Source organism: Mytilus trossulus, chromosome 1, assembly GCF_036588685.1.
Source record: "Mytilus trossulus isolate FHL-02 chromosome 1, PNRI_Mtr1.1.1.hap1, whole genome shotgun sequence".
Lineage (NCBI taxonomy): Eukaryota > Metazoa > Mollusca > Bivalvia > Mytilida > Mytilidae > Mytilus > Mytilus trossulus.
In genome coordinates, this window is record NC_086373.1 from 41,419,525 (window position 1) to 41,443,941 (window position 24,417).

General features: G+C 31.9%; 2 protein-coding genes across 2 annotated transcripts in view; one reads left to right on the plus strand and one right to left on the minus strand.

Moving 5' to 3' along the window:
• Positions 1-4,426: 4,426 nt before the first annotated feature.
• On the plus strand, positions 4,427-6,807 carry LOC134707921 (uncharacterized). The gene is made up of 3 exons (XM_063568092.1): positions 4,427-4,653; positions 4,803-4,888; positions 5,612-6,807. Exons 1-3 carry the CDS (start codon positions 4,646-4,648, stop codon positions 6,697-6,699), a joined length of 1,182 nt encoding a protein of 393 aa, XP_063424162.1. The 5' UTR covers positions 4,427-4,645; the 3' UTR covers positions 6,700-6,807.
• A 6,901-nt stretch (positions 6,808-13,708) lies between these two features.
• Positions 13,709-24,417, minus strand: part of LOC134718809 (E3 ubiquitin-protein ligase rnf213-alpha-like) — a 105,413-nt gene continuing 94,704 nt past the window's right edge. Inside the window, exons 80-89 of the mRNA XM_063581582.1 lie at positions 22,914-23,098; positions 22,249-22,387; positions 21,971-22,054; positions 21,366-21,558; positions 20,795-21,011; positions 20,022-20,096; positions 18,800-18,997; positions 17,701-17,790; positions 15,394-15,587; positions 13,709-14,330 (exon numbers count right to left, since the gene is read on the minus strand). Of these exons, the coding sequence (XP_063437652.1) occupies positions 14,138-14,330; positions 15,394-15,587; positions 17,701-17,790; positions 18,800-18,997; positions 20,022-20,096; positions 20,795-21,011; positions 21,366-21,558; positions 21,971-22,054; positions 22,249-22,387; positions 22,914-23,098 (1,568 nt within the window). The 3' untranslated portion in view covers positions 13,709-14,137. The remainder of the gene's footprint in view (positions 14,331-15,393; positions 15,588-17,700; positions 17,791-18,799; positions 18,998-20,021; positions 20,097-20,794; positions 21,012-21,365; positions 21,559-21,970; positions 22,055-22,248; positions 22,388-22,913; positions 23,099-24,417) is intronic.

Consider the following 24,417-nt stretch of genomic DNA (forward strand, 5'->3'; position numbering starts at 1 on the left):
AAAATGAACGACAAACAAATATGTAACACATAAACAAACGACAACCACTGAATTACAGGCTCCTGACTTGGGACAGGCACATACATATGGCGGGGTTAAACATGTAAGCGGGATCCCAACCATCCCCCTAACCTGGGACAGTGGTATAACAGTACAACATTAGAACGAACTATAAAAATCAGTTGAAAAGGCCTTAACTCGTCAGATAGACAAAAAATACAAGTGGACGTGGCCGGGTACTTATACATCCCGACAAAAAAAAGACACAATGAACAGATCTGAGAGTACTCGCAGTTATCTAAGCTTGCTTTATAGTTAGAAATCACAAAAGTTACATCATATATATATATATATATATATATATATATATATATACCAGTATTAAATAATGTATTCAAAACGTTCAAAAAGTTATGTCATTTTGTCCATGTAAGTTTGTCTTTACTTTTCCTAAAGGCATATCAAAACGATAACTTGTAAAATTGACATTGCAATTGACAAATTTAATAGTCATGATAAATGAAAATAACTCCCTACTGAAACAATAATTGCGATATGATTCATTCATATTTTAAGCCAACTAATTAATGAACTTTGACAGATTTGTCAAAAGTAAGGGAACATGTAGTACAAAAAGCTGCATTACAAAACAGAAAACTATTCTGGTATATAGTTTATCATTAGAATGTCTAATGCATTTTTTTGTCAAACAAGTGAAATGTTCAGCTAGCTATAAAACCAGGGTTAATCCACATTTTGTATTTAAGGAAATGCCTGTGCTAAGTCTGGAATATCCTAGTTTTAATGCCCTACCAACGATAGTAGAGGGGTATCATGTTTTCTGGTCCGTGGGTTTGTATGTTCGTCCGTCTGTTCGTTCGTTCGACCCCCTGTTCGTCGTACCGTTCGACCGTCCCGCTTCAGGTTAAAGTTTTTGGTCAAGATAGTTTTTGAAGGAGTTGAAGTCCAACCAACTTGAAACTTGGTACACATGTTCCCTATGATATGATCTTTCTAATTTTAATACCAAATTAGAGTTTTTACCCCAATTTTCGCGTTCAAATGAACATAAAAAATGATAGTGTGAGTGGGGCATCCGTGTACTTGGAACACATTCTTGTTTTCCATTCGTTTGATTTATCCATTTGATAAACATAAGGGCTTTCCTTTTTTAATTTCCTTGGTGTTCGGTATTTCTGAAGTATCACTCTTTTTCTCGTTTCTTTTGTATTACAGCAATGCAGTAGTATTGTTGTTGTCTTCGACTGTGATGTTTGCAAGGTAACACAAAAAGAAGACCCCCCCCCCCCACAAAACAGTGAAAAAAAAATACAAATATGTGTGTTTCATCTTTTTTTCTTTTTTTTATATTGGCAATTGTTAAGAGTTCATTTACTGAAAACACTGAATATAAGAAACAGTCAAAAGTAAGAGAAAGTTGAACATTTTATAAGCTCATTGTTCCAAAAGTGAGCAATGTGAGTAGTAGCCATCATTTTCTTCATCGTCCGTTCATACCCATCATATTATTCTCATACTGTACTGTCAAATTAAATAACCGGAAAGTTACGTCCGTTGTTATAAATGTAACAATGGCCCTTACTAAAGGGGAAATGTTCAACACCATGATCCTCTGAAACTTATATGAACGATTCTTTGTTCATTAAACCTCTTATCAAAAACATTTAACATGAAGTCCAGATCACTTCTTTCGTCTCCTTATCCGAATAACACATGCATGTTGAGGCTGTTTCCCGGTAGAAATCATTTCAATAACTGTAATTATAAATTATATTGAAACAAATGTTAATTTCCAATCTGCTTGACCGAAAAATTAGTATTTTTTTTAATTTTTTGGTAAGACGCTTTAAAATTAATTCCAAAGTCCTTGTTCTAAATTAAAAAAAACCATTTACCGTTTTGATAGTAATTTTCGGCTTATAGCGACAACTGTTTTGATATCATAAACATGTTGTTTTAGATTGATAACGGCTTCATAAAGTTAACTTCTGTAGGAAAAGCTCTTAAATCTGTTCCCTTGACTTTCGCAAATTCAATAATCAAACAAGTTTTATTCTAGCCAAAAGACATAAAGATTAAATTGTGCGCACACTATTTTAAAGTTGTGCACACAGGTTGTAAAAAGTTGTGTGCACAAACGATTAAAAGTTGTACGCACAAGATAAGAAGTTGGGTACACAAGATTTAAAGTTTTGCGCTCAAGATTTAAGTTGTTTGCACAAGATTTAAAGTTGTTCGCAAGATATTTGAGTGCGTGCGCTCAAGATTTAAAGTTATGCGCACATGAATTAAAGTCACGCGGACAAATAATTTAGAGTTCATCTTTGGTTTTTGAGGGGCTCCGTAGTAAACCATACTTTTTTTCTGTTTAGAAAAATATAAAATCTGTGTTATCTGAGATAATTGAATTAGCATACCGGATTATTAAGGTCGCTCTAATTTCTAAAAACAAAATTCAAAACCACTGTATGATTTATTAGGTTATTGTTTTCTTCGTGAAATATTTCTTTGTATCCATGCCATACCTAAACATTGCATTTCTAATTGCCTAGACTGAGCAATGGAATTCTACATCATAAAAATAAAATTGAAAATGGAAATGGGGAATGTATCAAAGAGACAACAACCCGACCATAGAAAAAACAAACAGCAGAAGGTCACCAACAGGTCTTCAATGTAACGAAAAATCCCCGTACCCGGAGGCGTCCTTCAGCTGACCCATAAACAAATATATACTAGGCAGTAATAGGTCAACATAATACCTACAGTTTAAACAGTTTAATTGCTCATACAAGCTGTAAGCGGCAAACATATTCATCAAAGACACCAGGATTTACATTTTGTACGCCAGATGCGCGTTTACAGAGAAATCAGAAGAGATCAAACAGAACAGAAATCATGCACAAAAAACTGGAAGACTTTTCTGTCAATCGTTTAGGCGTTGGTTACAAGCAGTCGTTGTCTTTAACGGTGACATATCCATTGATGAGGAAAAAACAAGGGTTTTATTTTAAAAAGAAATGATAATGAATCATTTTTAAGAGTATTTACCACAAATATAGCAAAAAAGTTGACAGATGTTGAGGGTTTGTCCAATTTTTGAATAAATTATTATAAAAATAAAACCCTTACTTGGCGTTTCGTTCGAAAATGTTTGAAGTATCATCCAGATAAATAGCTTCAATTAAAATTTGATTTTATCATATTCAGTTGGCAAGGGTACCTGTAGTGTGTGAACAGTGGTAAGTTGCAATCTCAGTATTCAAACATCCTCTTGAGACACTTCATGCACGTGACTAAATAGTGTTTGTATGTCATTTGAAACACTTTGGATTCATTTATTTTCATGGCACACATGTTCGTGGATTGAGGAAAACTTTCATGTTCATTGATACTTTGATAAATTTTAATTTCGTGGATTTGCTGAAGTTTGCATTAGAGCCTTTAGGATACTTGTCATTCGTTTAGCATTTAAATTTCGTGGTTCACCTATATCCACGAAATCCACGAAAATTGGTATCCAACGAATATTAATGAATTTGCAGTAGATGTGATCGATGCTGAATGAATAATTTTTTGTGTGAAAACTGTTGAAGGTTGTAATAAAGAAGTAATGATAACTAAAGGTATTGTAGCTTTATGCCGGTATTTACCGGAGTAGCACAACAAAAAACCACCGTAAAATATAGAATGTCGGATTTAAGAAATGATGCAACATATACATGCCATTGTGAAACGTGTGACAGAACGCACTATTGTCAATTTTAACTTAGAATGTTAATCAAAATAAATTACATAACGCATAGTCAGATACAAAATTAAAAAAAAGAATAAATGGTTTATTGGTAATGCGGTAACTATTGCCATCGTAAATAGATATTGCGGTATAGTAGAAAGCATATATATACATTTGAGTCTCATTTTTTAGATTCCTTTTTAAAAAAAAACATTTGTAGATAGTTTAAATGAAAAGTTCCCATTATCAACTGAATGAGAGTTTCACCTTATCATGTTTATTGCAAATGCGGTAAACATTGCTTTCGTAAATAGATATTGCGGTAACAGTAGAAAAAATATTTACGTTTCAGTCTTATTGTATTATTTCATTTTTAAAAATAACATTCGTAGATGGGTTAAATAAAAATTTCCCATTATCGATTAAATGAGAGTTTCACCCTATCATGTTAATGGCAAAAAAAAAATATCAACAAAGTTTTAATTTATGCAAAATCAGAATATAAAACAAGATTGTGTATTGTTTAATCTGGACGTGGGAAATTTATCATAATACCCACTTGAAAATTGTTCATTACTATTTACACATATTTCAACCAGTTTCCTTGTGACATTTAAAAATATCGTCACGGATTTGTCAAATGAGTATGAAATATATGAACGCTTTATTGAATGAGATGACATAAGTACACTTCTCATCAAAATATACTTATTCATAAACCACAAAATTCGACATTTGACCTATTCGTGTTAAACATCTTCATTAATAATGCAATTACCTGTAGGTTTTTACGGTAGTCCTTACTTTTCTGCTTCTTCATTTGCCAGACGACGTTGAATACAGATATAAAAGGACAGAACGTTTTCTTGTCACAAACATATCTACTTTATGTTGTGGTAAGCTTGAGTAATTTATGATTTTGTAATTGACTTATTCGCTATTTCGTATGATCTATTTGATTTTCCATTCAATAAGGGACTTTCCGTTTTAAATTTTCCTCGGAGTTCAGTATTTTTGTGATTTAAATTTTTAAAAATAATTTTAGGTGTGCTTTGATAGTTGCCAAGATGTCAGCAGTGAACTTCAGGTTGATCTTAGCGATATTTCTGTCAACATCTTACAGTTTATCACGTGAGTAATAGATAAATTCTTCATTAATAGTTAAAATCTTGTACGCTCTGGACGCTCGTTTCGTCTACAAAGATGCATCCCATTAGTGATGCTCGAATCAAAGAGGTTGAAAAGGCGAAATACGAAGTTTTGCTGAATTCAGCTTTAAATGTTATCTATTCCTTGGGCAGAAAATCCTTAATATTTCGAAAGATTTAAACTTTTGAAAACTCTTGATTTACAACGTGTACAACGTAAATGACCATATCCATGATAAGTTATGTCAAGACAGAAGTGTTGACTACAACCTTGACAAGTGTTGATGGTTCATTGACTTATTTATTCATTTGGAATCCACTATTACTTTATATTTACTTCTCTAGTTACTTACAAGAGCCTTGTCAAATATGTAACTTTGTCACAGAATAGAAGTTCCTTCATAACATAAGTTCCAAAAGGAAGAAATATTCTGGAGTATTAATTCCACAGGAAGAAATATTCTGGAGTATTATTTCCACAGGAATAAATATTACAGTTTAAGTTCCTTATGGAATAAATGGTATAGAATATTTGTTCCACCAGGAATAGGTATTATGACATTGTTTATAACAAAGTTTCCAGTGGAACTTCTGTTAGGCGGAACAAATATACGTTGACAACTTAACCGATTGTGACATTAGATATCGATACAGTAATGGATAGCATTAACTAAACATAAACATGTTTTCTGCTTCTCTTTTATAGAAGTTATTGATGAAACGAAAATAGAACGGTTATGTCCTAGACCAGTTGGAGGATGGTCTATGCCATGTGACACACCATGTAACACCGACAATGATTGTCCTGCTGACAGGATGTGTTGCAGACTTAGCACATGCGCAACATATTGTGCTGAACCGCTCTACGTCGATCAGAATGGAGTCATACCGAAAGAAAAACTTTTCAGAAGCAGAGAAAATAATTTTCAGAATTCTGTTGATTCAAAAGTAAATCAGGCACAAATTATTAAAACTGCTATCGATGAAAAACAAGAGACTGATATGAAAAATTTATCTCCACCATCAAATCTAATTGAAACTCCCCGTTTAAGTGAAACCAGAAACGAAATACCTAATATAGGATGCTTTGATGAATGTGCCTTAAACGTTGATTGTGAATCAGGATATTCTTGTGTTAAGGTGGGATGTCGGAAAGTCTGTAAACTTGATAGTTTAGACATAACAACACCAAGTGTTAATTTGGAGTTGACACAAACAAGTGCTGATTTAGACCTAACAACACCAAGTGCTAGTGTAAACTTAAATTCACCAAGTTCTAGTTCAGACTTGGTACCAACAAGTGTTGGTTTAGACTCAACATCATCAAGTGTTGGATTAGACTTAACATCACCAAGTGTTGCTTTAGACTTAACATCACGAAGTTTTAATTTGGATTTGACACCACCAAGTAGTGGGTTAGAATTAACATCACCAAGTGTTAATTTGGACTTAAATTCGCCAAGTTCTAATTCAGACTTAACATCACGAAGTTTTAGTTTGGATTTAACACCACCAATTTTTACAGCCCAAGTTTTCCAAACGCAAAATACGAATTTTAGAATGAATCGTCAAGATTTAGATACACCCGAATTTATGTTTCCTAGGAATGAAGGTTTTGAAACACAGCGATTTTCAGATATTCCTATAACTCAAGCAAATCCGGTAGTAGACAGTCTTCGGATGACTGATCTGACAAAGGATGTGTGTATAAATGAATGCTTTAACCATTTTGACTGCAGAAATGGGTTCTGTATCAATATCGGTTGTCATACGTTCTGCAAAGCCTCAATTTAGAAATATACTTAAATGTGATCATGTGATCATGAAATCCTATAAGTCTTGTACCGTTTTCTTATACTTCATGCTCAGATTTTTGTGTATTCTACCAAAGAATTCTGGAAATCAACAATTAAGTGTATGTGGAATTGTTTTAATTTATTTTCTGTCAAGTATTTTGTATTTTTAAATTAAATATTAAAAAAAAAACAATTACTATTTCATAGCCGAACAACCATTTAAACAGTGGGAAGAAAATCGAGTACAAACAATTGTATTCAAATAAAACGAATACATGAACAAGACATTGTTGTTTTCAAATTATTAAGACAACATGAAAGAAACAAAAGACATAACATTCACCAAAACATTCACTGTAACGCCAAAATCTACACCTACGCTGATGCAAACTTCTCAGAACATTTTCTATATGGCGTTGTCATTTTGTTTTCGACTTATAAATTCAAACATCCCTTTTGGTATCTTTCGCCAGTTTTTTACAACAAAGTAACACTAACAATAGTACAAGAGGCTGTCACAACGACAGCAAACCGGATTTATTAACATTTATTTATGTCCTGGCAATATCACAAGAACCATTACTGATGAATGGTGAAAGTGAAAATCGTCAATATCAAATTTGACTTCCATTTTGTCATCAGTATCAACATATTAAAATTTGAAAAGCTTAGAATGAATGGTTCAGGAGTAAATGCAACAACATGAATGGAAACGCCATTTTACGATCTTTCAAGAACCATAACTCCTGAACGGTAAAAGTCAAAATCGTCATTATTGAACTTGACCTCTATTTTGTCATCAGTAACAACATATTAAAATTTGGGAAGCTTTGGTAGAACAGTTCATGCGTAAATGCACGGACACGACTGGAAACTCATTGATTGTTACATTATTGAACTTGACCTTCGTTTAGTTGTCAGTAACAACATATTACAATTTTAAAAGCTTTGGTTGAATGGTTCATGAGAAAATGGACGGACACGACTGGAAACACCATTTTTCAATCTTTCAAGAGCCAGTACTCCTGAATGGTAAAAGTCAAAATCGCCATTATTTAACTTGACCTTCATTTAGTTGTCAGTAACAACATATTAAAATCTTAAAAGCTTTGGTTGAACGGTTCATGAGTTAATGCACGGACAACATTTGATTGCCTCCTGCCCGGCCGCCCGACCGCCTGGCCGCCCGCCGTACATCCCCAAATCAATAACCGACATTTTTGTCACAAAAATCCGGTTAAAAATTAGTATTGCGTCGATATTTTCATCAATTGAAGGAGTCAATTGAAATCATTTTCAACAAAATATGATTTAAAAAACCACTGTATCCATACAAACAGCCTTCAATTGTGTCGGTGTCATTTAGATTGAACTAAGTCATGTCTCTTCCAGTTTGTACATAATCAAAAATGTTTAACTACTTAGTATGGAATCTAAAACTTTTAGAAGTCTCAAAATGGGTATCCTCATTTTGGCTTCTGCGGAAAAAAACCCCAAAAAAAACCAATCAGGAAGAATAATTAGTTATGAATAACAAGACAAACCCCTAAATCAAATTTTTATTTATTTTCTTAATTTTAAAAGTGTCAGTCTTTCTTAGATTCAGGCAATTTAGAAGAATTTCAAAACATGACGAGAAAAAAAAACCGCCAATAAAACCATTGTATTTTGAAGAAACAATTGTCATGAGTTTAAAATGGTAGGTATTTTGTGTCTGGATTATCATTTATATGGTCATAATTATAAATTTACTGTTTAAAAATCTATAAGCTGTATAACCTTTCGGAATTGAGGGTTGTCAATTCTCCTCACTTTCGTACATATGTGGTCTATTTAAAGGTTTTAATCGAGCATCAATGTTGAGTTTTAAGTAGACGAACGCGCGTCCGTTGTACACAATTGCGAACCTGGTATCTTATATGAATATAGGCACTTGCTGTTGTTGTTGTTGTTGTTGTGTATCTTTCCTCCACTGTCTGGAGAACTGTAGTCTTGGGTCTGGTTACCCAACACTTCATAGAATAATTGTATGCACTGTCCCACTTTTACTACAAAACTAAATGAAAGTCTATGTACACCTTAAGAGCGGGGTGGTCCCTACAATGTTTCAATCACTCAATCATGATAGTATGATAAATGTCAAATGAGATCTAGTACGCTATTAAGCAAGTCACTTGTAATGGTATTCCAAAGCTGTACTGCGTGCTATATGTAGGGCATAGCAAAGACCTCGACTTAAACACTCAAGTCTGTTATAATATTGAGGTAGCACAAATGGACTAGACGAGCAGTCAAGTATGACCTGCGTCAGCTGTAGTGGATCAGATATTATCTGACGATGTAGATCTGGTAACATTTCCCGCAAGACAGTTGTTAGGGCTTCCATAAATGGTTGTCGGACTGTAGTAAAATGTTGACACAGGACAAGAAAGTGAGTTCTGTCCTCTGGTCCTTGTTTACACAGCGGACAGGATAACTAAAAATTAATGGGGCAAATATTGACATATTCATTGAATCAATTCTCTTAATCATTATTTAGGAATCACGTCTCTAATAGCATACCAAGAGTGGATATCATAAAGGCAAACAACTAAATACGTAAATGTCAAAAAGAAATGTTCGAGAGGTCGTACAAAATGCTGAAAACCAAAACCCAATTAAATATATTAATATAGAAAATCTAGATGTACTTCTTCAACCAGTTATAGATGTGATGGAGCCCATTGTCCTAGCTGCTTGAAACGAAGAAGCGAATATGAGAACTATAGCTAGCAAAAACTCTGATGAGTGATATCATTAAAAAAATGTGGATTTGTTTAAATCAGTAGTCAGCAAATTGGTCGACATATCTGTCGTCCAAGCAACGAATTTAAACTCTGTAGAATCAACAAGTCATATACAGATGATACCAATCGACACAAAAACTTACAGAACATCAAGACTAAACAACAACCTGCCATTCTATATCAAATAACAGAAGACACACGGACCTCAGCAATCAAATACCCAAATAAATCATTGTACAGCTCCAGATAGAAGTTCGTCTACATATTTTCAGTGACCATTTCTACACAAAGTAACTTTCAAAAGAGAAATAATTATCAGTTTCTGGAGGTCATTTGAATGAATCCATAAATATGAAAAATAGAGACGATCAGACAAGATTATATATACCAAAAGCGGTTGTTGAACTAAAGAATTTTACAAATCAGATCTTACAATATAAAAAAATAAAAATTATAAGCAGTAAAAGGACAGTCAAGTCTCTACAAAACGAAACCTATGTAAAGGAACTAGAAAACAGAACATGTGATCACTAAAAACTTAGACATAGTGGGAAAAAGGAGAGATCTTATAAGTTTATCAGACTTTAAATTACATCATGTTTCGATCAAATCAGCTTTGAAGACCCAATACACTCTACAAATTCAACAACAGACAATGACAAAATTGCAAAGACAAACAAACGTACAATCGCTTATGTGACCTCCATCACACATTTAACAGACATCTTATAATTATTTAATAATACAATTTTACTTTAGTATAGAACCATTCCGGTGCCATTTTCAAATGCCTACTTTTATCGTACCCTTGACAGAAGTTTCCAAATCATATTTTCATCACCTCTGCTACCTGAGACTACTATAACACGTGTTAATACAATTTGACTTGCCAGTACAGAGAGTGACCAATCTCTGTGTTATAGTAGTCTCAGTGTGTTATAGTAGTCTCAGCTGCTACCAAACAGAAACATGGCCGAAAAAAAACCTTATCATAATTATACGAGTTATACAGTTTAATCAAATATAAAAACCTTCATCACAACAATAAAACATAGACTTGTACTGAACCATCTGGGGTAAATATATAGCCAATCTTTAAGAATTTGTTTTGAAGACGTAAATGATATTTATCTACAATTGATTAATGAACTCAGGTAGGTAATCAAAATTTTTCCAAAACCTCAAAACTTCAAAACCTTATCAAAATGATACGAATCGAAATCAGAGTTGAAAGGACACGCTTTAAGGACATGATAACAAATCAACGCGAAACATAACACTGAACGCTTACAAACTGAGATTATTTGAGCAGACAGAAAAAAGAACTTTTGTGAAAAAGATTTATACAGATATAGGCCAATACAACAAAAAGTATACAAGATACGACATGACTCAGAAAATCAGCAAAATAGACGAATAAATGAAAGAACAATAAAACACCAGCCATAACTGTTAAAACAGTCAGAATTGATTTTCAATGCTAAACTGGCTGATAGTTCTGGAAAGAAGAAAATCTATTTTTTTCTTCTTACATCAATATATGAAATGATAAAATCTTATTATATTTCAAATTTTAGATAAATCCTTTGAGAAATGAAAAAGTTATAAGCATTTTTCATTTGTCCTGTCATTCGATGGATATAACAAGATACAAGATAAAAATTCGATTTTATGAAGATTGCGTGTACTTTTATTAAATATAAACGCCTTACACCTTACTATTGTATGCTGTTACACTAATTTAAGCAGTACAACACCTATAACACCATTAAAAATCTTTTTCTTGGGATATATCCGTTTGTTTTTGGGATATTACGTTTTTCTCGTATTTCTCGGGAAATCGTGGTACCCACCAATATCAACTATTCACGAGATTTTGGCATATGTCATATACTTATTAAACATCTTGAAACACATTGACCTGTGTAAGTTCACAAAGGACTTTTCAGAAAACATTTCGTTTTATCATTAAAATGACCATTTTCTCAATTTCAAGGCTCCACGTGTAGATGCTGGAACTGAAATATTGTAGACTCAACCAATGAATAATTATAGATTGAAATTACCAAATAATGGCTATCAAAGGGTCACTAGCTGTCAAAATCATGTTGACCGATTTGACAGAAAATCTCATACATGATTTATAACAATCTAAAACACATATTCAAATAAAAGCCTTAAATAAACAGTTAACAATGCAAACATTAAATAATATATATCCGAATTTCCTGTGTGTTTTAATCTAGATCCCATCTAATTTTCTATTGCGATCACCTCCAAAACTACTTATACTCATATAACATGACATAAACATATATATGAATTGAAAGTGATCTCGTGCAATTTGATTTTTCTACGATTTTATGTTATAGGTTAAAAAAAAACACTTAGTTTTCGATTTGACCTGCATAATAAAGATTTTTTTGTGTGTGGATCACAGTAGTCAATCAAATGAATTTATTACTAATTAAGGTTTCACTTTCAATGTCAACATTCTTTTTTTTAGTAACGGAACACACATAGATCATGTGTAATCCTTCTCTAGTCAAGGGTTCAGATTGAAGCTCACATGAATGCTTATTCAATTAGGTCCAATTATTCACCTGCAAGATAATAATTCATGATCGATGCTTCTAAGCTTAATTTGACAAAATTGGACCATACTGGCATAAAGAGAATTATTCCTATTCAACCACATCACTCAGTGCATGGTGAGAGTGATTTGTAGTGTAGTGGTTAGTGCATTGGACTCCTTACACAAAGGTTCCTGGTTTGATTCCCGTCTGGGATGAACATTTCAGGGACTGAATTTTCAGCTCTCCCTTGACACCATTTGCGAGTATGGTCTTAAGGAAACGATGATAGCTATAAAGTAACCAAAAAAATACTAGTGTTAAACCATTTAATCGTGAAAACCAAAGGCAAAATCTATATAAAAATCAAGAAACGAGAAACTCTTAAGAACCACATCATCAAACGACAACTACTGAACATCAGATTCCTGACAAATATATTCTTATAGTCTTTTAAAAATAATAGTGATGATTTTTCTATAATAGGGTATAATATTTCCATGCTAACAAGATGCACTATTGGATATAAAACTGTCCACCAAATAATAATACCCTTTTCCCATTAGACTGACTTAATTCAAAATAAATTGTTTAATTCTCTGACAGTAACACTCTGAATATCAATTCTTGCTTCTCTGATTTTGATAAGGCAGTTAGAAAATAATTACCTCACACTTAAGCTGGAGAAAGGGAAGAGAAAAGCTGACAAGAAAAATATTCTAAGATGTTTTTAAACCTTTTTTATTTAATAAAACAGACTAAAGCATGCATTTAAAAAAAGAACAAATATAAAATTACTTTTCAACTATTAGAAAATCTTGTGACTAAATAGCTATAACATTTATTAAAATTTTAATACTATTGGATGAACCTTAAAATGCAAATCTAGTTAGTCATCTCCCTTGAATACACACAAAATAATGGGTTTTTGTCCTGAAAGAAATTTTATGTTTAATTTGAGTTTAAAAGGTGTTTATCTATATATACTAAAGACAAACGATCTGTTTCATCAATCTTTTGGAAATTGTTGAGGAAAAAATGTAATATCAAAATATAAGGTTCATGATAAGAACTCATTTCAACTCAAGGTAAAAAAATCAAAAAATTGTATGAACTCGTATAAAAATATATCAATAACCAATAAGAATTTCATAATACATGCTAACTACTGAATGAAACTATTAAATAAGCAACAAAAACATCAAACAAAAAAGAATAAACAATATAACTTGTAACTATCATATTGAATAACAAATCTAAAAATAATACTGGTGAATAATTTATCACAAATCAATGACTAATGGTTTCAAAATCACAAAATAAGCAAGTATGCCTACATACTGTAGGTCTAAATCAACCTTCTTGCTTTGATTATCTATATAAAATGCTTCAAACAAAGTAACTTCCATAAAAAAAAAACCACCACAATTACAAAATAGTTCATCATAATCTGAAAAAGTTACACAGGAGTTATACTATTAAAATTTATTAATTTAACTGTTTTGAATTTAAAAAAAATGTTTTACTGAATCAGATGTCAATTATAAAATTTTCACAAACACAACTACATAAAAAACATACCATCCACTTTAATAACTTGACAAATAATGTGAAATATAATAGGCTTATCAAAATATGAAATAAAAAAATAAATAACAAAGGCAAATGAAACAATAACAAAATGATTGCAAAAACGAAGTATTTATATCATAAAGTAATGTGAAGAACATATGCTACAATAAATCTTATTGCATAAAAAATCTAATAAAAGTAAAACAAATTACAAAGACAAAATATCACAGTTTCCCATAACAAACAAATAAACAAACACTCATGTTGCTACCAATTTTAATGGCAAGCTCATAATAGAAATTCAGAGAGGGTTGTTCACTCTTAAAAAAAATAATAATCTTACAACCCAATAATACCATGGTCTTAACAATATTTCAGTTATCTATATATGGAGATAAATCGTTTCTGAAATACTCAATAGTCAATTAATTTTTTGGAATTATCAAACATATAAAAGAAAGATGATACACAGTCACAAAAACCTGTAGGCCTTTTTAACATGTTTTTATATCATCTGGGCCTTTTTGTCCATGAATATTTCATTAATAACAACCCATATTTCTACCCCATGACAGCAAAGCAGACGGGCATCTCCATCCTTGGGTAAAGCATTAACAAATCTTTGAAGCCAGTCTGGTGTCAGAACCTCATTTACATATGGGGGATCGTACAGATAAGATTCAATTGCTTCTTTCAATCTGTAAATAGAAAATGGTCTTTATTGTAAAATTAATTACAAGCATTGCTTACTTATAATGTTTAAATGGAATTTTATTTAAGTATTTCAAAGGAAAGCTTATTGACCTATACCATTTTCTAATATACAAAAAAGTCACATCCACATTAATAAGTGATATGTAATACACAATGTGTTTTTTTTCTCTAGGTCATCAGTAATTACTAAAACAGTTTTTATTTATCTCAGGAAAACCCATTAAAAGAGTTTCACTCACCAACTACCATATGTGTCACAAAGACTTTGTTGTGGGGAAGTAAGAAAAACAAGCTGAACTGTGATAGTAACTAATGAACCCCCTCTTCTTGTAAGTATTCCGTAAAAAGAAAGTTGAAAAGTGATGGATGCAAACTTTATACTAAATTTCAGGATGCTAAGATTTGTAGTTCCTTAGAAAGTTTGATTGAAACAAGTACACCAATTCCTATTGCCAAGTGGTCTATGTAGTTCATCATCTTTATCACTAGCTTGTCAGGACTGAGGTTGTGAATTTGAATAAAGCACATTCAGGTGCATTTCATTTCAATCTTAACTGACTAGGATTGGCAGTTTTCTTGCCAAAGGTACTGGTTGCCATGAAATATATATAGTTGTAAAAGTGGTGTTAAAACAACAAAAAATAATCAATCGACCATTCCTTTGGAGGGCGCTGCTCTCTCAGCTTAAAAAATGCATTAAATAAACTGGTATGGTCTTATTGTTATTCTTTAAATTCAATTCTTTTCTACCCTCAGATATTTCATAAACTGACTGTACAGACAAGGTTCTGTTGATGGAGACAATAAGACTATACACCTGTACCAAGTCAGGAATATGACAGTTGCTATCCATTTGTTTGATGTCTTTAAGCTTTTGATTTTGCCATTTGATTAGGGACTTTCCATTATGAATTTTCCTCAGAGTTGTAATTTCTTTGCGATTTTACTTTTTTTACCCATAGATGTTTTTTTTTGTAGTTGTCTCATTGGTATATACATAAACACATTTTTGATTTCTACACATAAATTTCATGAACAAAAACATACCCAACTTTGGACATATCAACAGACTCTTCATCTTTCTGAGGAATATTTATAGTTAGCAGAAGACAATCAAAGATCATCTGTGACAGATAATCTAGTTGTTCTACCTGTAAGTTGTTCAAGTTTTCATACAAAGCATCACTTTGTCCATCAGAAAGTTTTTGTTTGAAAGCTGAGGAAATATTATCAAATGACTCCTGCAAAAGAGATGAATAAAATTGTTAAAATCTTTCATTGGTATGAAAAAGACAGAAATATCATTTATTGCTATTTTGTGAGTTTTTCCTTTGATCTTTTCATGCTACTTGCTTGAGATGAAAAATTATTGCTAGAAACTAAGAATGCATGTGGCATTGCTAACGAAATTGAAATGAAATTAACATCACCGTCATAGGTAAAATAGCTATAAATAGATTATCATTGGTCATCTCAACTCGATTGATTTTCTCGCTTTCGCCTTCCCCACTCAAGCAAGAAAATCAATCTTGTTGAGATGATCAATGATAATCTGTAAATACGGTATGCACTCAACTATCTATCCTCGTTTGATTTACATAAAATTTCTAACATTTAATGAATGGCTATTATTTATTTTGAATTTATTGAACCATAAAATTATTTTTTTGACTCTTCACATTGAATAATCAGCGAAGGGGATTTTGTAAAATGTGAAGAGTCAAAAATTAGTTTTATGGTTCAATAAATTCAAAATAAATTTCTATCAAAAATAAGGCTCAAACAACTTTATATTATTTATATTAACAATAACAACAAACACACATATTGGCGTATGAATACACAACGTCAGAGTGTGTGCCTCTCCATAAAAGTTGACAACATTGAAAATTAACCAATCAGAAGACAGTAGATACGCCAAATTTATATATTGTCAAATAATAACATTAGAAGTATGTTTCATTATAATACATTATTCTGATTGGCTACACTGTACTCTCGCTTTATTCCTTAATCAACTTTATTACACAATATAATTTATCATTGATGATCACACCAGGTCGCACAATAAAGTGCACAGGTAAATTAAATAAAAACTTGATAAGAACTTCAATTACATTTTTACACCCCATTAAAGTTGCAATAAGAAGCATTCAATTCTTAAATGTACAATTAACTTGCAACTTGATTGATTAAATTTGAAAGTTACCGAGACACAGAGCTATTTACACATTTGTTAAATATTGAAAACTATATTGCTTCAAATGACTATTTGAAATCATTGCACTTGATTTCAGCATTTATATTTTTAATAATTTCTTCATAAAATAAATCAGTAAATTAATTATTGATATGATTAAGTTAAAAATATATTTAATGCACTGTAAAATAACATAAACTGAAAACAATGATATATAGAAAGTTCAGATTCTATTTTTCTTCAACAATATCTATTGGAACATTTTGAAAAGTTGAGTGAATGTCAATATCAAGCAAAGAGATATATTTCACCATCAGAATGATTGGAAAAAAACTTTATTAGAACTTGTTTATAACCTTTTTTTAGAACCTTGCAATAACCAGTGATTGACAAATACTCTTTTCTCCTATTTCCCAATGTCACAATATATGAGGCTAGTATTGCCCTTTACCGACAGGCTTCAAACAGTAATTTTCAGCTACTGTTAGCTTCAAATTGGTTAAAATTTACTGTGATTTGTCAAAATATCCTCATTGTGACCCTTAAGAGGTCTGAAATATTTATTGTTAGCATCACCTTAAAAAAAATAACGTGATGAGTCAAATTCAGTCCATGTTATATAGCTGACATATATCACCTTGGTAGGACTTCATATGCATAACATCAGGAATAAGCTTATAAATGTATAAACCTGTTTAGTTTGCTTGAAAATTAAACTTCTGATACAGTATTGGAACTATTACTATTTTAACATTGAGGTGGCAAGCAATTCAATATAGTTCATTTATATGTAATGCTGATTGTAGCAAATGAAAAAAAACTGACAGGTAAAATAATGAGAGCAGTAAAGGTATTTAAAATAAAGCAAAAACAAGAATGTTTCCTTAGTACATGGATGCCCCAATCGCACTATCATTTGCTATGTTCAGTGGACCATGAAATTGGGGTCAAACTCTTATTTTGCATTAAAATTAGAAAGATTATATCATAGGGAACATGTGTACTAAGTTTCAAGTTGATTGGACTTCAACTTCATTAAAAACTACTTTGACCAAAAACTTTAACCTGAAGCGAGACAGATGAACCGACAGACGTACAAGACCAGAAAACATAATGACCATAAATGGGGCATAAAATAAAAATAAAATACAGACCTTGTTATTGTTTTCAAGAAGTTTTGTTTTCTCCAGTGCCAAAGTGATCCACAAACTTTGTATGTGTTTACATTTACAGGAATGTTGTGCCTGAAATAGAAAACAATACTTACTGCAGTGACTCTCCCCTTTCAAACCTCCCCTATAAAGGTCCTTTAAATTGAATATAGCATGCAAGCTTTCTCTGACATGATACTATAGGTGTATAAAGGCATGTGATTTCTATACAAGAAGACAAATCTACTTTCAGAATGTGTACGCGTTCATTATCACTGAACTAGTATATATTTGTTTAGGGGCCAGCTGAAGGACGCTTCTGGGTGCGGGAATTTCTCGCTACATTGAAGACCTGTTGGTGACCTTCTGCTGTAGTTTTTGTATTTGGTCGGGTTGTTGTCTCTTTGACACATTCCCCATTTCCATTCTCAATTTTATTTATGTATTTAGCCACCATTTTCAGGTCTGTCATGCTGATATTATTAATTCAAGTATCTTTAGCTGTTTTTTGTATAAATACAATCCACAAATTACAGTAAAACATGAAAATCACAGAACTAGTAACACACATGACTCATTGGAATCCAGGTATCATTATGCCATTAGTTTTCTCGTTTGAACTGTTTTCCCATTTGTCATTTCAGGACCTTTTATAGCTAATGTGTATGGTGCATTGCTCATTGTTAAAGGTGGCATGGTAACCTATAGTTGTAAGTTCTGTGTCATTTGGTCTCTTGTGAAGAGTTGTCTCATTGCAATTGGCAATCATACCACATCTTCTTTTTTATATATACATAACAGATTTTTTTCAAGAACACAATTTTATTTTTATAATTCTTATTTTGGTGTACATTTAAAGAGAGATCTAACAAAGATATACTGTAAATTCAGAGGTTTTTATTATTGCGAAAAATGCAGAAGAGTTGTAAGCGCAATAATTTAAACTCGCATTTTCAACTATTTTATATAAATTTAACAGGATTTTTCTCAAAATTGTAAAAATTAAAATTTGCATTTAAGTCTCAAATGACCAAATCGCGCAATAATAAATGCACGCAATAATTTCCGACTTTACAGTAGATGAACCTTTGTATTTGTTTACCTTCTGACTAACCAAGGAGTCATCAATCTTCAGTATGTTGACCATAAAGTCACTTAATGAACTCTCAGGGTCAGAACCAACTGACTTTAGAAAACTAATAGCTATGTCCAGTTTGTCCATAGTATCACATAATTCTGGAAAAGGCTTTTGATTCAAGTCTTTCTGAATCTGGCTAAGTACAGGGGCACTGATTTTTTCCTGTGTGAATAAAGAAAATAAATAAAACACTTTTTTTCATTTACATAAATGATGATACTGCCTTATCCAAATCTACATTCAAACTTCTATAGATTGTTACAACTATTGGCATCCTCAAGCTGCTGACAAAATCTTAATTCATTCCATTCAGAAGAGCATGAAAAAGTATTGAACATTTTGCTGGTCAAATCAAAAGGTGAACAAACAGACAAAAAGACTGCAATTTAGCCTCTTCTCCTAAATGTGGAATATATTAATGATCAAAGTTTAATTAGAACCTAGATTTAAAATCCAGGATGAATAGCTGAAAAGATGCACATTAAATTACCATATATAGTCTCTGTCACATAAAAATGACACCAACCACATTCATTCGAAATGACATTTTTCAATTACGTGGAATCAAATATCATTCCAACCGACAGGATATTACCAGAGAGTAACGAATGTTAAGTAAATAAGGGATCCTCATAGAAACCAAGATAGCAGTTTTACAATAAAAAAGAATCTAGAATAATGTGAAGGTCATGATTATACAGTGCAATCACAACAAAAGGTAGGACAGTACAGTTTTTTTTGAAAGATTTTTGATTTGGCTTCTTGAAAAATGTCATCTTGAATGAATGTTGTTGGTAGTTAAAAAAAATAAATTTCAACCAAAATATTGGTGCCAATTTTACGTGACAGGAACTATAGTTAAATTCAGTTCTAATGGCTGAAAGAATTTTTCACCAAATAGTAAGTTTAAGTTCATGTAATGTAAAGGTCAAGATAAATCTCTTTATCTATGAAAGACAGGAAGTCTTTTTTTTAACTTTGTTTATTGAACTTATATCTATTTCCAAATCTGCAACACTTGAACTGTTGACCCATACAATAATCACTTTTCAACTGTTGTGTAGTACATTTTCTCTAATGTTGTCTAAATTTTATTGGAAAGTCTGTAAGGCCATTGATGGTTGACTAATAGTGATAAGGTGAATAAATGAAACTCTTTCAAAATTAGTATATGTCTGCACCCTACCTGTTTTATTTTGTCTCTGAGTTGTATAAATACTACAGCATTGGTTGTTTCTGATCTGTATACTACTGTATCAATCTGTATGAAACAAATGTGATTCGTGTAATTAGAATTCAATTTGTATGGGTTTAGGAGGGGAGATAATTTTCTGCAAATAAAGAGCAGAAAGAAAAAGCAAATTTATTCATGTCTGTTAAAAATCTTAAAAATCTTTTAATTACATTTAATCATTTTTAGGATCCTCATTGCTCTTCAACTTTGTACTTGTTTGGCTTTATAACTATTTTGATCTGAGCTTCACTGATGAGTCTTATGTAAATGAAACTCGCATCTGGCTTATTAAAATATAATCCTGGTACCTTTGATAACTATAAGCTAAAATCTTAAGATATAAATATATAGAACAATACATGACAAAATCTGTATCATATGTTGTATCACCACTAGAAACCAATATCAGTCCTGAGGGCCAAAGGTCAGTTTGTAGAGGTATTCAAATAATTTTTAACAGTCATTGTATTGTGAATGGATAAAGCCTTTTAAATAAGCACAGAAAAGGAAATACAAATTTCAGAATTTACTAGAAAACACTGCAAGTAAAAAACTGAAGAGGTTTTTTATACTGTACAGGTTTGCTTTTTACAAATAAAGGGTCCACTTGAGATACTCAGGTAATTTTGCATTTTTCGATTCTATCAAAAATACATTGCCACACAAGGGAGAAATTACTTCTATCCTTTCTCAGGGGTTCACCATTTTGCAAAATAGAATCATACCTCTTTAAGTAGGACAACAGACTTTGTAAATAGAAATCTGTCCATCAACTGTCTCTCTAGATTAGTAAAGTTGTATTCCACTTTGGTGCCCTGCCCCACTTCAAAAGAATAGTCACAATTAGCTAACACCATTGGAAGTAGATCTCTGTCTGGATGATAACTGATCAAGTGGGCTGCTGACAGGTCTTTTACATTGACCTTTGGGAGACTGTCATATCTGAAACATAACCAAATGGCTTCCAATGCTGAATAATTACAACTGTAAGACTTGTTTATAAAACTGAGTTAATTTCATGTACAGAATCATCATAAATTCGAATTTTGTGTCATAATTGGTGTTATGAAAAATTTCAGCAAATTATTTTTTTCAGTAGTAATTATGTTAGTTTTGTTAAATCTGATCAATACTCACGTAAGTTGTCTAGGTATTTCAAGTTCTTTATAGAAATTAATAAAGTGTTAAAAAGTTAATTGCCACTTAGAATTGTTTATGAACAGTTATGAAAACCCCTCCCCAATGATTTCCCTTCAGTAAATGAACCAATAATGTACATTATAAACATTTTCATACTTAATTTTACTCTGCTGACAGTATTTCTGTAAGAACAAGTTCTGCTTCTCCAATAAGAAGAACAGCAGGGCGTAAGAACATAGTCCAGTGTCCCTCTCTGATGGTAAAACACAACCTATTGATGTTCTCTCATCCATTCTTCTACGACAATTCTCTTTAGACAGGTGTACATAGTTACCATTCACAGCGAATCCTACAGATGAACAATATTGAATTTAACATCTTTTATATTTTCTTGGCGAACAAGGTAAATCATTTCATTCTGTTTTCTTGAATTTTCAATAGAAATTTGCCCAAACATATCATATGGCCATTTTTTTATCATTAAAGAAGGCAACCCATGTATCCTCCAAGAACAAATGATATACCCTACATGTCCTATGAAAGTATCCTGAATAATTCATTATCAAGAAGTTATATTTTAATCCAAGTTCTGTTTGAGGTACGTAGTTGACTTAATACATTTTTTTTTGGCCAGATACCTCCAGATATTATTTGGAAATGTTGTTGGTTTACTATGTCATTGATGTAAACCACTATTTTAATATTTTAAAATTCAAATATAATATCATAATTTATAAAATTTTTTAAATGTGTGTACATACCATATCCTTCCAACGACTGGTGGATATTCTCCCAAGCTTGTTTAAAATCATTCCAACAAGACTGAATTTCAGATGATCTTGTATCTATATAAAATAATTAAAGCAAATATGTTGAAAGATAGAAAATAAATGCATCTTTGCTGACTCATTCTCAGATGCAGAAGACAGATTTTGTTAATTGAATATTGTAATTAAATGAAAATCATGATAAAAATTTGACAAACATTTTTAATTTTGAAAATTAGAAAATTTTAATACAATCTACCAAAATCACTTACCCTGAAACTCCATAAGAATTTTATCCATTGTCAGACCTAATGCCTCTGTTCTATCTAATCGTCTGTTGTATTTCTGTATCAACATTTTCTGTAGTCTAATAATACCTGGTACAAATCTTAAAGCTCTAAGGAAGTGCTCCTAAATAAGAAATTAATTACATATTTCATCAATTGGTTGTCATTTGTTGCTGTGTAACTCATTATTTTGTACATGAATTAGGCTGATGGTTTTCTTCTTTGAATTGTTTTACATTAGTTATTTCAGGTCTTTTTATAGCTGACTATGTGTTGTGGGCTTTGCTCATTGCTGAAGGTCATATGGTGACCTGTAGGTGTTAATTTCTGTGTCATTTGGTCTCTTGTGGAGAGTTGTCTTATTGGCAATCAAACCATGCACATGTTTTTATCTTAAGTTTTCATAGGAAAGGTATATACACGTCGACTGTTGTTGCAATTTCAATTGTAAGATTATTTGAATATTTGCTAGATATCTATTTTTCCTGGTTAACTTGGTTAAAGGTGAACCACAAATTCAAATATCTAAGAAAATGCATTTTACCAAACCTTGAATTCAAATATCCACAAAAATACAATATTTCTTCAAGCCACTAAAAACTAGTACATTTTGTACCCACTAAAATAAATTAAGAAGAATTAATACTTGCCTCATCTAAGAACTGTTGAAGGACTGGACAATTTTGTTGTGACTTGATAAATGTCTGCATTAAATGGTCAACTGATATTCTCTCTCTAAACTGCCACACAGAAGGATTTTCTGACAAGTATTCAGTTCCAAGGATTTCTGCTGGTTTATCAGTTTCATATAACAATTGTAGCAATGGATCTGATCCTAAACAAAATATATTTTTTTCATATTATGAAGAAGTTGACAAAATAATGTGTATTCATCATATTCTGTATGACTAGTTGTCTGCCATAACTAGATATCTCAGACATTCACAAATTTTAATGTGAATAGAGAAAATGTCCGATCATTGTATGACATTAAAAGGTTTAGTGTTTAAGAATTCCAAATATGATCTATTTGTTTTAACCCTTTCAATGCTAAACACACCATATGCCGCAAAGACATACGCCGTCCGCCACTGATATTTGTGGCATATGCCGCAATGACAACCAATTTCTCATCAGGACTCTTAAACCATTCGGTTTTCATTTGGGTCCTCTCTAATTTTTCCTTGTATGATTCGAGGATATGCAAGGTCTCATTTGCGCTTGAAATCCCGTCAATTTTTATTGTAAAATCATGCAGTAGAAGGAAAATTGAAGGTAAATAACTAGAGGCTCTAAAGAGCTTGTGTCGCTCACCTTGGTCTATGTGAATATTAAACAAAGGAAGCAGATGGATTCATGACAAAATTGTGTTTTGGTGATGGTGATGTGTTTGTACATCTTAATTTACTAAACAGTCTTGCTGCTTACAATTATCTCTATCTATAATTATCTCGGCCCAGTAGTTTTAGTGGAAAATATTAATAAAAATTTACAAATTTTATGAAAATTGTAAAATATTGACTATAAAGGGCAATAACTCCTAAAGGGGTCAACTGACCAGATCCGTCGTGTTGAATTATTTGTAAATCTTACCAATTTAGGGGCAGCAACCTAACAACAGGTTGTTTGATTCATCTGAAATTTTCAGGGCAGATAGATCTTGACCTGATAAACAAATTTACCCCATGTCAGAATTGCTCTAAATGCTTTGGTTTTTGAGTTATAAGCCCAAAACTGCATTTTACCCCTATGTTCTATTTTTAGCCATGGCGGCAATCTTGGTTGGTTGACCAGGTCACCGGACACAATTTTTAAACTAAATACCCAAATGATGATTGTGGCCAAGTTTGGTTTAATTTGGCCCAATAGTTTCAGAGGAGAAGATTTTTGTAAAAGTTAACGCAGGACGACGACGGACAACGACGACGGATGCAAAGTGATGAGAAAAGTTCACTTGGCCCTTTGGGCCAGGTGGGATAAAAACACATATTTTGACAAATGCAAATTGCGGAAATCGGAAACGAAGCTGTAAATATGATAATATTTCAGCATTTATGTGGCGAAGCTGACAACGAGGATTAGTTAAAAGGTTTCTTGTTATCTCAATGTGTTTATCACATTAAATTCGTGTGGGAAATATGATTTGATTAATAA